At 45.6% G+C, this 14625-nt stretch overlaps 1 protein-coding gene across 1 annotated transcript; it reads left to right on the top strand.

Moving 5' to 3' along the window:
- Positions 1-21: 21 nt before the first annotated feature.
- On the top strand, positions 22-5228 carry nhp2 (NHP2 ribonucleoprotein homolog (yeast)). Its single transcript, XM_080868019.1, has 4 exons — positions 22-315; positions 926-995; positions 1091-1196; positions 5085-5228. Exons 1-4 carry the CDS (start codon positions 153-155, stop codon positions 5208-5210), a joined length of 465 nt encoding a protein of 154 aa, XP_080724145.1. The 5' UTR covers positions 22-152; the 3' UTR covers positions 5211-5228.
- The last annotated feature ends 9397 nt before the right edge of the window (positions 5229-14625 follow it).

Here is a 14625-nt window from a genome sequence, read left to right as displayed (position 1 = left end):
TGGCGCTGTGGTTCAGCATTTTCATAAACGGCAGAGAAAGAGTCTTGAAACACGTGTGGGGTCTTTTCTGTGTGCGTGTTGTGATCAGCAGGCAGGAGTCCGAGCAGAAAACAATTAAACGGGTATCGATCACCAGTGATTATCGATCAGAAATGACGAAGGTGAAGAAGGAGAAAGTTTCGGAGGAGGGTGAAGAAGCCGGTACCGGGGGCACCGACAGGTCGTACCAGGAGCTGATCGCTCACCTGAACCCGATCGCTCAGCCGCTGGCCTCCAAAAAACTCAGCAAGAAGCTCTACAAATGCGTGAAAAAAGGTGAGAAGAAGAAGAATAACGGCCGGGAAATGTTGGAGATTGCTGTTCTCGTGGAGGTGGCGCCGAACTCTGTTTAAAAATTCACGAATTTAACGGTTTCTTTCTGCTCTGCAGTTGTTAGAGTCGATGTAGGACTTTAAATAAGAAAGTGTTCGAGTCGTCTAAAGCTTCTGGTTAATTCGGCCGTAAACACGTCGTTTATAGATGCACAGTTTCTAATCTATTGGTAATTTTCTGTGAGAAATCAGCGGCTGTTTGTACAGCGTCATCCTCAGTGAAAGGTTCAGTCAGAACCGCTTCCGGTTACACTGGGCGTTTTAAAAGGCAGCTGCATGTGCTTTTATTTTGAAGTGTTTTTAGTATGTGAGAAAATCTCCTTCACAGTTTGGTTTGTGAGGGAACTTTTGTTGTCGGGAATCATGTGAACGATGTGTTCACACTGCAGATGTTAGAGCTTTAAACATCCAGATGTGCTCCTCCTCACTTTAAATGCAGTTTGCAGCTGGACTGGGCTTGAAGGAGGCGCAGATCCTTCATGTTGCACTTGAGCTTAAAACTGCAGGTTTTTGACTGGAGTCTGGTTCAATGTGTCTCTGTTTCTATCGTCCAGCTGCCAAAGTGAAGAACATCCGACGAGGAGTCAAAGAAGTTCAGAAGTTCATCAACAAAGGAGAGAAAGGGTGAGCCGCTGCTGCACCTTCCAGCGCGTCCTCAGGTGTGTCCAGGTGTTCGTGACGATCACAGGTGTGTTTATGTGTTTCTGATGTGTCTGCAGCATCGTGGTGATGGCGGGCGACACGCTGCCCATCGACGTCTACTCCCACCTGCCCGTCATGTGTGAGGACAGAAGCCTGCCGTACGCCTACATCCCGTCTAAAGTGGTGAGTGACAGTGGACAGGTGTGCTGAAGGTCTGTCACCTGATGGGGGCGGGCTCTGAACGCGTCGCTCTGTCAAGGTTGGATGGAGGCGTCATGGGCGTGGCTGAAACTCAGTCTGTGCTTGCAGAGCGCCGCTCACACAGCATGTGTGTGCACTGCTCGCTGCACTTTCCTCAGCGCAGCAGGAAAACGTTACAGTCGACACGAGTGTGTCTCAGAGCGCTGTGTGAATGTGACGTCTCAGACGGTCCGTACGAGTGTGCAGGCGTCCGTGTCTCTGCCTGCTGTTTCTGACCATGTGGACACGGCTGCCCGCGCTCCGGCTGCCCGCGCTCCGGCTGCCCGCAGGCGCTCCGGCTGCAGGCAGGCGCTCCGGCTGCCCGCGCTCCCCAGGCAGCAGATTATACAATCAGGAGTTCAGCTCTTACTCTGTCTTTGGACAGCGTGCACCGTCTGTGGCTGTGGCGCTCATTTGACCTCACGTCTTGTAGAAAACAGTTGGTGAGGATGTCGGAGAAGCTGATTGGTTCTTGTACAACACTTTGTACGACTCACAAAACAAACTTTTCAGCTGAAGCTCCAAAAGTCGATTCTGTTCATCTGGACGTTTTCAGTGGGAGAAACGTTTCGTCATCATCAGCTGACTCCTTCAGGGTTCGTTCGCTTGAAATCCTTGAAAATGCTTGAATTTTAATGTTGTCTTTTCAAGGTTTGAAAAGTGCTTGAATTTCAGATGTGGTGCTTAAAAGTGCTTGAAAGTGTAGCTGTGTTTCATTCACCACAAATAACTGATTGAATCGTTTTCTTATCAGATAGAAATAAAATGAGTCGCGAATTTTCCCCGCCTGGCTGCCTTGCATCTGTTTCACCGTGTGGCCCCGCCCCTCCCTCGGACAGTCGGGGATGAGTGCGCTAACATACCTGTAGGTCGCTGTTTTAATGAGTGTTTGATGGAAAACAACAATGGCGGAGTTTGTGCTCTCCAGTCATGATAGGTGAGTGCTAGTAAATATTTTCCAGTACGTGTACGTTACACACGCTGTTTTTAAATTGTGATTATTATTTTGCTATCAAACTCGCTGGAGACATGATTGAGATGCACTGAGTGTGATGCAGTATGGCAGCGCTGTTATGGGATATGCTGTGAGCTTAGCTAACATTACTGAGCAGTGATATGAGTTCATTTACTCCAGTGAAAGCTTTAAACATTAGCCTGATACATAACTAGCTAACTTAAGGCTTTCTGGTTAACCCTCTGGGACCAGTCTCCATTTCAACTTGGGTCGAATGTGCAGATTTCAAACTATGTATCAGTGTTTAAACTGTGTTGATAGGCAACGTAAAACCGATGTTTGTTTGTTTGTTTGTTACAACAGTGGCGTTTCCTCCGGGAAGAAACGGTAAAAACAGCGTTTTCTAAGGAGAGCGCCAGCAAGCACGCTTTGCTTGTGAGTGAAAAAAGAAAAAGAAAAAACACTCCATCCCTATTGGTGGAAAAATGTTAACGTGTGGACCAATCAAAAAATGATACGGCAACATGTGGCATCTGGTTGTTTGGGAAGAGGAGGAGGTTTTAGGAGTGAGCGAGAGAGAGAGGGAGGTTTGTGACGTTTGCCATGTTTGGAGTCTCAAGTTAGTGTGTTGCATTTTGTAGTTAGTGTGTAGTCGTTGTTTTGTGTGTCAGTTCTAGTAGTGAACGTCACAGTTGCTGCAAAAAAGCCACCAACAGCAGACTGCAGTGTAAACATGTTTGTGGGTTTTGCAGTCAGTAATATCTCTTTCTACTCGTATTTTAAATTTTGTCTGAATTTAGATCAATTGTGCTGAAACAGTTTGTCAAAATGAGAAAATAACAGATTGGCAAGATAAACAGTTTTTAAAGGTGAAAGATAGAGAACAGATCAACCCTGGACCCAGAGGGTCAGAGGCTAAAAGTACTCTTTATATTTGTGTGTATAGCTGCAGCTTCTTTGAGTATTAACTTGGTGCTTTTGGGTGAAGTGATGGTGATATGACTGATCCAAAGAATAGCCTCTTGTTTCTGTGCGACCACAGTTTCATTCAAACTGTGTTTATCGTCAGCACCGACACATTAAACCACTTCAACATTATAAATGTCTTCAAGCTCACACTGAGGCCTGTGGGGCACAATCAGCTGCTGAGACAGTTCACACAGTTATGTGTGTTTGTACATGAATATTTCATACTGTAAGGCTGCCTGTTTATTTAAGGCAGATGAACAAAATACACTGGACTTGTACATAATAACATGACAGATGATAAATTAAATATTTTAAGTGGATGCTTGTGCATCCTTAAAGTCGTATATGTTGAATTGAAGTATGTGATGTGTTCAGAGCCTCCCAGTCTGTGCTGTTCTCCAGTCTGACTGTGCATGATGTTATCAGCACAAACACTTCAAAGGTGACGTTTAGGCCTTCAGCAATGATACAGACAGCGACGTAGTTAGCAAAAGGTTTTATTGGGAATTAACTTAAAAAACAAACAAACATCTGTCTCCTACAGGAAAGAAGCATCAATATCTGATGAGAAGACTTACTTATTTATTTTTGGGGGGGTCAACAGGAGAAGAATATCTAACGAGTTGATTTGACTTAATTTTAAGTGAAAGGTGCATTTTGAGTTTATACACGATGTATAGAAGGCCGTTTCCTTTTGCAGTGGTTTGTTTTTCTGTTTCTTAACAAAAGGTGAACAAAGATGTTTAAGTTCACCTGGGATGATTTGTTTTCATTTTCACATGGTCTTACTGAGGTGACGCGAATCGAAACATGCTTTCTTTTTTTTGGGGGGGGGGTGCTGGAAAAGCTTGAAAAGGGACCTTGAAAGTGCTTGAAAAGTGCTTGAATTTGACCCTGAAAAAGGCGTATGAACCCTGCTTCTTCAGTCTCAGCTGACTGCAGATTTCAATCTTATAAACAGGACATTTGCATAATGACTGAAACAGCCCACTGAAGGAACAACGGGCTGGGGGGTCAGCTCCTTAATCTTAATTATGCAGATTCTCATGACCGCTGATCAGTGGCCATGAGCACCATTGAAAACATCCAGATGAACAGAATCAACTTTTGCAGATTTACTTCCCTGGATGATCGAGTGTGCATCGAGACGTTTTCAGTAGAAAAGCTTTCTTGCATGCAGATCAAACCACCAACCTTCTGATTAGTCGATGACCGGCTGAGCTTCAGCCAATCAATCAAATCAAACGTCTGATCATGTGACACGTGAGCACGCGTCAGCTTCAGACTCTTATTTTCAAATCTTTTGTGATTTCCTGACTTTTAGTGTTGGGATAATTTCTCTTATTTTGAAAAGTCTGTGTGCTTCCAATTCAGTTTTATTTATACAGCAACAGGTGTTTCAGGGAGTTTTTTGGACATCCTGATAATAATGAATTACAGTCGTCCAGCCTGGAAGTAATAAATGCATGAACTAGTTTTTCAGCGTCACTCTGAGACAGGATATTTCTAATTTTAGAGATGTTGCACAAATGGAAGAACGCAGTCTTACATATTTGTTTAATATGTGCATTGAAGGACATGTCCTGGTCAAACATGACTCCAAGGTTCCTCACAGCGTTACTGGAGGCCAAGGTAATGCCATCCAGAGTAAGAATCTGGTTAGATACCATGTTTCTAAGATTTTCAGGGCCGAGTACAATAACCTCAGTTTGATCTGAATTAAGAAGCAGAAAGTTAGCGGCCATCCAGGTCTTTATGTCTTTAAGACATTCCTGCAGTTGAACTCATTGGTGTGTGTTATCTGGCTTCATGGACAGATAGAGCTGGGTGTCATCGGCATAGCAGTGAAAGTTCTGGCTTTAAAGTGTTTTTCATTTCCTGACTCTTATTGTGAAACTCTGTTCCAGGATCTGGGTTCCTCTGCGGGCTCGAAGAGGCCGACCTGCGTCATCCTCATCAAACCTCATGAAGAGTACCAGGAAGCGTATGACGAGTGCTTGCAGGAAGTTTCCAGCCTGCCCAAACCCCTCTGAAGCCCACCCGGCCTCCCCTTCATAAGCCCCACCCCCTTCATAAGCCCCACCCCCAAAGGAACAGTTCTTCCTCCAGCTGCGCTAACAGTTTCCATCCACTGCCAGTGTTTGTGCTAAGCTAGGCTAATCCAGCAGGAGAATTTTAAATCCAGACTTCAGATAAAGAACGATGTTGATGTTTGAGTGAAAAATGTTTCTGTATGATCGATGTATTGATCTGTGATCAGGACTGTGAAGGCAGATGTTTCACAGATGTTTTTGTTTTTTCTTATTAAAGTCGTTAACGCTGTGACGCGTCTGAACTCGTTCCTGCAGCCGCACAAACATCTTGATGGTCGCGTCGCCTCCTCCCCTTCATAAAGGAGGCTTCAGTGTCTCCTCAGGTAAAGGAGGCAATGAAGGATGCACTGACCTGACAACAGCTGTTTGAAACGTTACCTGTGAAACACGAACGGGAGCTTTAACGAAACAGGTCGTTATTATATTTACATACGTGCTGAACAAAAGGATCGAAAAATTATTTATTACAACATTTTTATTTTTTACATAAAATCTGGACTGAAAATTATATTGTTCAACATATTTTCTCTAATTGTTAAATTATTACAACATGTTTGATTATATAAACAATATCAAATGTAAAGGTTATAAAAGCTTCGTAATAGTTAAAATTTCTAATTTTATGACATTTTTTAAGGTATTATTTACCTGCTAAAGTGTAACAACAAGAATACTGATGATGATGATCTGTGCTGATCAAAAATCAGTTTTTGTTATAATAATAATAACACATGTTATTCACAGGCGCCTTTAAGACCTCAAGGTCATTTTACAATAGCAGCAATAAAATATAATAAACATGGCAAAATAAAATTTAGCCATAAGGTCAAAACAACAACAACTATGGTAAAGATGGACCGAGACAGATCAGCTGTACGCTGCTCTGAACAGATGAGTTTGAGACGTGATTTAAAGGTGAGAGAGAGTTTGTGGTCTGGAGACCAGCCAAAGAGTCCCGCGGTGCTCAGGCGAGCAGGTGGAGCAGACAGAAGGCTGGAGAAGAGCGGCGTGTACGAGGGGGTGGGTGGAGAAGATCAGATAAATATGGAGGATGTTGGAATTGACACGGAGGTGAACCAATGAACAGCTGTTCTATGTTCAGTGGATCTAGCTCTGGAAACATTACGAGCAGCTGTTTTTGAACCAACTGCAGTTTATGGAGGGATTCATGAGACGGACCATAAATCACAGAAATCCAGACCAGATGTTTATAGTGTACTGATTGGAGGAGGTCAATGTTATGGAGATGAAAGTAGGAAGGCTGAGTGATGTTTTTTCTGTGCTGTCGAGGATGACACCAGGACCTGCGGGGAGGGTGTGACAGCAGAGTGATCAGTGACTTCTGGTCGGGACTTTGGTCAGTTTTGATCTGGTGCCTGTTAAAATGAATTCTGTTTTATTGCCATTAAGTTTAAGAAAGTTGTGAGTAAACCAGAGCTTGATTTCACTTAGTCAGAAATGGAGATGTGATTCGGCTGAAGGTAAACAAACAAATCCGATCACCTCGATTGATCAGTCATATTTCGATCTGATGAATCAGTAAATTAAGGCTGAGTGTGAAACAGCTGTGCAGGGAAAACATCTGGAACATGTGGCTCAGTTTCAGCTGCTGCAGGTCTGCGGTGCAGCCACACGGGGGCAGCAGCGCCACACAGAGGCTGTTACTGCAGCACAGAGACAGTGTTTGTGTTCAATATGGAGCAGCTTTGCTTATTTATGCAGCCCTGGTTTGTTACAGCAGATCGATGATGAGCGACAGTGAAGCAACATGAGTGACTCGTCTCACCAATAATCAATAAACACACTCATTGATCCACAGAAACGAGCAAAAGGACCAAAAATGAGTAAAAATACAAATAAATTTGATCGAAATTGAAGAAAGAATCAAATGAATATTTGAAGTTTAAAAAGCACAAACATTAAAGGGTGAGACAGGAAATGATGTCACAGCTGTTACATCATCAGTGACCCTGCAGCATCTAACCCGCGAGCTGGACCCGGAGCCACGTGCCGGGTCTGAAACAGGAGGACGGACACGTCTCCGGGGTCGTCCGGCACAGTGGGGTCAGTGTGGCCACAGACTGTATATAAAAGATGGTCATGACCCAGTGAGGCTGCTAAAACCAGGAGCAGTTTCATTATTAGCGTTTTGTTTTTCCCCACATCATCGCTGATTACTGTCAGGAATGTTTTCACGCTCGGTCAGCTCAACGTGCCTCAACACAGCATTTAATCTGTTATTAGACTCAACCGGCTTCTGTCAAAGTGTAAAAGAACCCTGCAGGTTCCAACCTTATAAACAGGACATTTGCATAATGACTGAAACCAGCCCACTGAAGGAACAATGGGCTGTGAGGTCAGTTCTAAGGTCTCTAATCAGAAGTACCTGACTCCGTGGTATAATTCTCAAACACGTAGCCTAAAGCAGATGACTCGTAATCTGGAGAGGAAATGGCGTGTCACAAATTTAGAGGATCATCATTTAGCCTGGAGAAATAGTTTGCTGCTTTATAAGAAAGCCCTCCACAAAGCCAGAACATCTTACTATTCATCACTGATTGAAGAAAATAAGAACAACCCCAGGTTTCTCTTCAGCTCTGTAGCCAGGCTGACAAACAGTCAGAGCTCTGTTGAGCCAACCATCCCTTTAACGTTAACTAGTAATGACTTCATGAACTTCTTCACAAATAACATTTTTATCATTAGAGAAAAAATTACCAGTAATCATCCCACAGATGTAATATTATCTACAGCTACTCTTAGTACCATTGATGTTAAGTTAGACTCTTTTTCTCTAATTGATCTTTCTGAGTTAGCTTCAATAATTACTTCCTCCAAACCTTCAACGTGTCTTTTAGACCCCATTCCTACAAAACTGCTCAAAGAAGTCCTGCCATTAATTAATGCTTCGATCTTAAATATGATCAACCTATCTCTAATGATCGGCTATGTACCACAGGCCTTCAAGCTGGCTGTAGTTAAACCTTTACTCAAAAAGCATCTCTAGACCCAGCAGTCTTAGCTAATTATAGGCCAATCTCCAACCTTCCTTTATATCAAACATCCTTGAAAGAGTAGTTGTCAAACAGCTAACAGATCATCTGCAGAGGTTTATTTGAAGAGTTTCAGTCAGGTTTCAGAGCTCATCACAGCACAGAAACAGCTTTAGTGAAGGTTACAAATGATCTTCTTATGGCCTCTGACAGTGGACTCATCTCTGTATCTATTATTGTACGATCAACTGTACAATATAAAGTGCCTTCAGGCGACTATGAATTGAATTGAATTGGCTCGATGACGGCAGGCGCTCCTTTGGTTTCTGTTTCAGCCTGACTCTCTGCGGAGCGTTGTTTCGTCCCTCTCTGAGTCTTGATGCTCCTTTTGAACGGCTGCATTAATAAATCACCTGTCCACGTGTGCGTCTGCAGGAGCTGCGGGACACGTTGTTATTGTTTGCAGCAGTTATTACCCCCATGACGCCGTGCTCGTGTCTCAGCGTGCCTCCTCGGGTCGGGACGTCCTCACGAGAACTTTACACACCAGCAGTTTCTGTGTTTGTCCGCCTGACAGAGGAAGCTCAGCAACCCCAACACCACGGTAACGTTAACAATCCCTGCCTGCATGTTTCCTGATCCACTCGCAGGAGATCGCACGACGCAAACACCTGCAGCTGTCTTTGTGCTCTCTGCTGGTGTAGAAACATCACAGACAGGCCAGAGCTCAGACCTCTGCCGAGTCTCTGTCAGCCCACTCTGCGACCCACGGCTGTGACCGAGCCCACCTCATCCCTCTGCACTACAGAGGGCGTAAATCCCCCCATGAGACACGTCATCACAGAGTCTCTGTTGCTAAAGGGCACATCAGCACGAGGGCTGGCAGAGGAGCTGGCAGCAAGTGGCAGCATGTCTGGCTGCCGCATATTTGCATAACGTCACATAGATGGAGTCTGAGAGCCGGAGAGGGAAACTGACAGCAGCACACCCTCATGTTTATTACATATATGACAGTCTGACCTCAGTCTGACCTCAGTCTGACCTCGGCACAAAGCTAATCTCACCCCGACCCTGCAGATATGACCTAACCTCTTCCAACAGTCGTAACTCACCTGTGTAACACTCGGTTCTTACTGCTGCACCGAGTCTGTCTGCAAGTTTCTCCTGACGTCATTGTCTGAGCTTTATTGAAAAGGACGGGGCTCTGTCCCCTCTGTCCTCTCTGTCCCCTCTGTCCTCTGTGTCCCTCTGTCCCCTCTGTCTCTGTCCCCTCTGTCTCTGTCCTCTCTGTCCCCTCTGTCCTCTCTGTCCCCTCTGTCCTCTGTGTCCCTCTGTCCCCTCTGCCAAATCTACCCACCCCTAAAGCAGATTGATGCGTCTCCATAAACCTCTGGCGTCTGGATGACAGTAAAGCTCGGTTGGCTCTAAACTGTTTACATTTGAAAGAAAAGACAGCAGGTGTTTGGTCCTGGTGTCCCTGTTTGGTCCTGGTGTCCCTGTTTGGTCCTGGTGTCCCTGTGAGTGCTCTTGTGTAGATTTGGGATCCTGATGTTTATTTTAAACCTGTTGTTCCTGACGTGGGTTTCAAAGTGGACAGCTAAATCAGAGCAGTGGGGAAGTCCAGTTTTTATCTTTTAATGCGACTGACAGCACCTTTGAACCTGATCCAGGCTCTTACTTGTGTAGCTCACCACAGTAATGAGGAGGTGAGCCAGTCGCTGCTGTCGCAGCTGCACGACTGCTAGCAGGTCAAACAGAGCATGTGACCCTGTGCTGGCCTCTCTGGCTGTCGGTGCCCTCAGTCTCGCCTCTCTGAGCTTCTTCATCCCCACACATCCTGTCGGTCTCTCAGGTCAGCTGACCAGAGGGGGCGGGGCCTTTTCTATGGTGGCTCCTAAATGATGGAATAGCCCCCCTCCACACGTTAGAGCGGCCGCTTCTTGTTCACTTCAAAGACGCGTTAAAGCCATTTTCATTCTGTTGGCCTCAGAGAGACTCAGTTTCTCTTTTCATTAAATGATTCATTATTTTACTTTTTCTTATGTAATTTGATTCTTTAGTGAACAGCATGTGTTTAAAGCGCTAAGTGATGATGATGATGATGATGATGATGATGATGATGCGCTGAAACAGTTGACGGTGAGCTGGCGGGCGGCTCGTCACGCTGGTATCCTGACAGCTTTATTCAGGGCGACCTCTATCCTTCGTTTCACGTCCGTTAAAGTGAAACCACATCGGCTCCTCCCCCAACCATCAGGGAGACTCACCTGCTGACAGCTCTCAGAGCAGCAACAGTTTGTTTTCTGAGCACATTCAAACTCAAACTGGTGAAACCTGCAGAAACACAAAACACTCAAATCTGCTCCATTAAAAATCTTTTCTTCAGCCTTCAGTCAAATCTGGATCACAGCCCCCGAACAAGAGAAGCCTCAGCTGACCTGCTGCTGTTCACTGGAACCTCTGTGAGGTTTTAAGTGGTTTGATTGGTCTTCACTGTATCTGGACTGGTGAAACCTCTGAGTGAGCCCATGCAGAGCTCTGCTCCCCGTAACTTCATATCCATACAGGACCAATCATAACACTGTATGGGTGTTATGATTGGTCCTTCAGGACATCTGAACCTCCAGACCTTTAGCAAACCAGACACACAGACAAGTGAACCCTCTGAGTGACGAGTAGAACCTCTCGGATTTGGTGTGTTAATGTGTTTATATCCACCAGACACATCCTCAGAGGAAGGCTCAGGGCTGCATGCTAAAAAGTTTCATAACACTGAAGATCAGAAAGCCTCAAAGCCAAGACCAGCCAAAGAGTCGTACCAGCAACCCTACGTACCCAGAAACACTGGTGCTGTAAACCCACCACCATCACCCAGTGAGAGGATCCAAAACCGTCACAGAGCTGAGCAGTGGAAAGTTGCTGTGGCCTCAGGCTGAGTGTTGACAGGAGTTTCTACACATCACAGCCGAGACATCAGGAGGACGAACAGGTGAGGAGGGGGAGGGCAGGGGGGGAGGAGGGGGGGAGGTAGACCACGTCGCTGCACAAACGCTGGACTTGAACCAGCGTGAGTGGAGCTACACAGCCTGACGGTGGCGACGTCCACACTGTTGTTTTCAGTCGAACAGCTGTTCATCCTCACTGAAACGTCCCGTACTGCGCATGCATGAGGCTCGTCTGCCGCTTTACTTTCCGGCGCTCTGAAATGTCGCAGCAGCAGAACGTCGAGGAAAAGCAGCGAGTTTTGAAAATGGACCGACGATGAGGTGGAGTTGTTGCTGCGCGTTAAAGAATTTGAAGAAAAGCTACGAGGAGCACAGACGGTAACAGGGCTGCAGACAAACAGCTGCTGTGTAACGGCCTCTGCTGTCTTATTGGTCACATGACTGCATCACATGACTGAAATGCATCATTGTTTCCAAACACCTGCGGTTACGCAGTCCACACTGCGATGGAGTGTTTTCAAATGTATCTGCTTGGGAGAGCGTTTCCAAAACGCTGCGTTTCCCTTGACGTAACACGCCGCCTCAGTGCTGACGGGAGGCCACAACACAGAACGCGTTGGTGTGGACATGGCGTCCGTTGCTGCTGCGAGCACAGAGGCGTGGACCGATGAGCTCGCCTCACGCTCATAGGATGTCCTCTGTAGGCGGGAGCTACGCTGTCTCCAGCTGCTCCTCACTCAGGGATGGAGCCGGGACGTCAGGGAGCGGGGAGTCTGAGGTGGAGGAGGACAGGACGCCGGTGCAGGACCACGGCGGTCTGCGAGCTGCGGCGTCTGCTGAGGAGGCTGGCGTGTTTCTCTCTGCTTGTGCCGGAGCAGCTGATCAGGACCATCACACGCATCTCCGGACTCTGGAGGAGGATGCTGGTCAGACCGGCACAGGGGACGGCGGGGGCGCTGTCGCCTCACAGAACCAAGGTCCCGGGTTCAGTCCAGCCTGCGCTCTTGCCCGGGGTTACTGGCTGATAAGAGATAAGATAAGATAAGATAGAACTTTATTAATCCCTCGGGTGGGTTCCTCTGGGAAATTCGATTTCCAAAAAAGCACAGCACCGACAGAAGTTACAGAGTTACAGAATATTATATATATATATATATATATATATATTAGGGGTGCAACGATACACAAAATTCACGGTTCGGTTCGATACTTTGGTGTCACGGTTCGATATTTTTTCGATACAAAAAAAATGTTCATGCATTTTTAATTTTTCATTTATTAAAATTATAAATATATATTTTAACTCAAAAGTACAGTTTTTAAATTTAACCCTAACCCTTGTGCGTGTTTTTTATTTTGACAGCGAATGCGCACCTGCGGACCACTTATGTGCAGCCCTGGTTATTTAGCTCGTCATATCGCAGCCACAGAAATTATTTTGTCCATGAAACCATAAAGCTGCACTTTCTTTTTGCCTTATAGCCTGATTTGTCATAACTTCTCCGTTTTGTGGTAAGCTTTTCTTTGGCTGTCACTTCTTCACCCTGACCTGTCTTATTTGGCTCAGCAGAACTAAAATATATATCCTGCTGCTTTTACACACGGACTCACATAAGCTCAGCGATTCTCTGCGCGATCAACCTCTCACATGTTTAAGCTGCGGGAGATTTCACTTGTCATGTTTGCATAGTAAGCTAACGATTGATAAGACGATGTCAGAGGAATTGGTGCACAAATTATCATCACTCACAGATCAGTGCTGTCGCTCTCTATACACAGTTCGCACGATTGCAAAGTGAAAGCAAAAAAACAAGCGCAAATTCAAACGCGACTTCAATATGTCACATATTGGCAGTGGCTCACCGATGCCAATGACATAATTACCCAGCTACATTTCTGAAAGAATGCAAAAGCATTGACATATATTTTTCCTACAATAGCCCGACGGGCAGGGCAGAGATAGATTTTGGTAGCCCGACTGGAAAAATCGCTAGCTCCGGGACGTCGGGCTAGCGATATTGCGAGCCCTGTATCTGATTGAGGAATCACTCATCTTTGGAAAAGAGAGTTTATTACAGAGAAATGGCTCTTTCCAAAATAAAAGCTATACTATCCGCTTCTTCTGGGCTATATTCTCAGCAGCATAAGGAGAATCATGTGCTAACAGCTGTCTAAATGACTCGGCTAAAGTTAGTAGCATGCTTGTTGTTTTTGTCTTTGCACTAGGATGATGTCGGCGTAAATGTGCAGTCATATTCGTTGTGTTCCCACTAGTGCTTTCAGGTTAATCTCGTTGAAATGACCTTAACGCCACAACACAGCAAATCTCCGTTAACGAGCTACCGCGGATCGCCCCGTGTGTGGGGCTAGACAGCCAACACGTTAACGAGCTAACTGCGCTAACACACTAGCTCCCACCCATGTAATTAAGCATTGCGTGGCACATCCAACATACTGTTTTACTTTAGTCCATGACTCGCTTACCCTCAGGGTCATACGTCACATGAAAACCAAAATAATTCCAAACGCCAGATCTGAATGAGGGTGGGGGAGGTCCATGTGTCTTGCTAGCTTGCCCTGCGCTCTTCCTTCTGACTATGCTGTCTGTGTTGAGCGCTCAGTGGATCTGCGCTCGACAGTGCAGCCTAGGCGGAGTAGTCGAACGCAGATTCACTGAGCGCTCCACACAGACAGCATCGTCGGAAGGAAAGTTGATAAAATAAATTACAAATGTTGTATTGTTCGATACATATGCGTACCGAACCGAAAGCACTGTATCGAACGGTTCAAGATCGATACGAATATCGTTGCACCCCTAATATATATATATACATACACACACACACACATATATAATACAGAGACAAAATAAAAATACAAGTGAATTGCACATTTCAAGTATTGAGTCTATTGCACTGTTGACTATTTACAAAAGTATTGTACAGTGAGGTGAAGAGGCACTACAGCTTAGTTGTTCCCCCCTCCTTTGTCCTCCTGTCTCCCCTCCAGAGAGGAGTTAAACAGTCTGATGGCGTGTGGGACAAAGGAGTTTTTAAGTCTGTTATGTCTGTAATGACTGTGTGCACGCCATCGTTTTCATAACCGCGTCTAAAAAAAAGACTTCAGATTTGACCGAAGACCAACAACCTGCTGTGAGTCTGTGTGTGTGAGTCTGTGTGTGTGTGTGTGTGTGTGTGTGTGTGTGTGTGTGTGTGAGTCTGTGAGTCTGTGTGTGTGTGTGTGTGTGTGTGTGTGTGTGTGTGTGTGTGTGTGTGTGTGTGTGTGCAGCCTCATCACTGAGTCGTACCTCAGGGCTTCAGTCATCCTGCCAGCTGAGATCATTCAGCACCACCCTCCCTCTCCTCCCCCTCCTCCTCCCAGTCTCAGATGCAAATGCTGTGGTTTTAATGGGGATGA

This window comes from Rhamphochromis sp. 'chilingali' (genome assembly GCF_963969265.1).
Source record: "Rhamphochromis sp. 'chilingali' genome assembly, chromosome: 19".
In the NCBI taxonomy this organism is placed as follows: domain Eukaryota; kingdom Metazoa; phylum Chordata; class Actinopteri; order Cichliformes; family Cichlidae; genus Rhamphochromis; species Rhamphochromis sp. 'chilingali'.
This window is presented reverse-complemented; position numbering and strand designations above follow the sequence as displayed.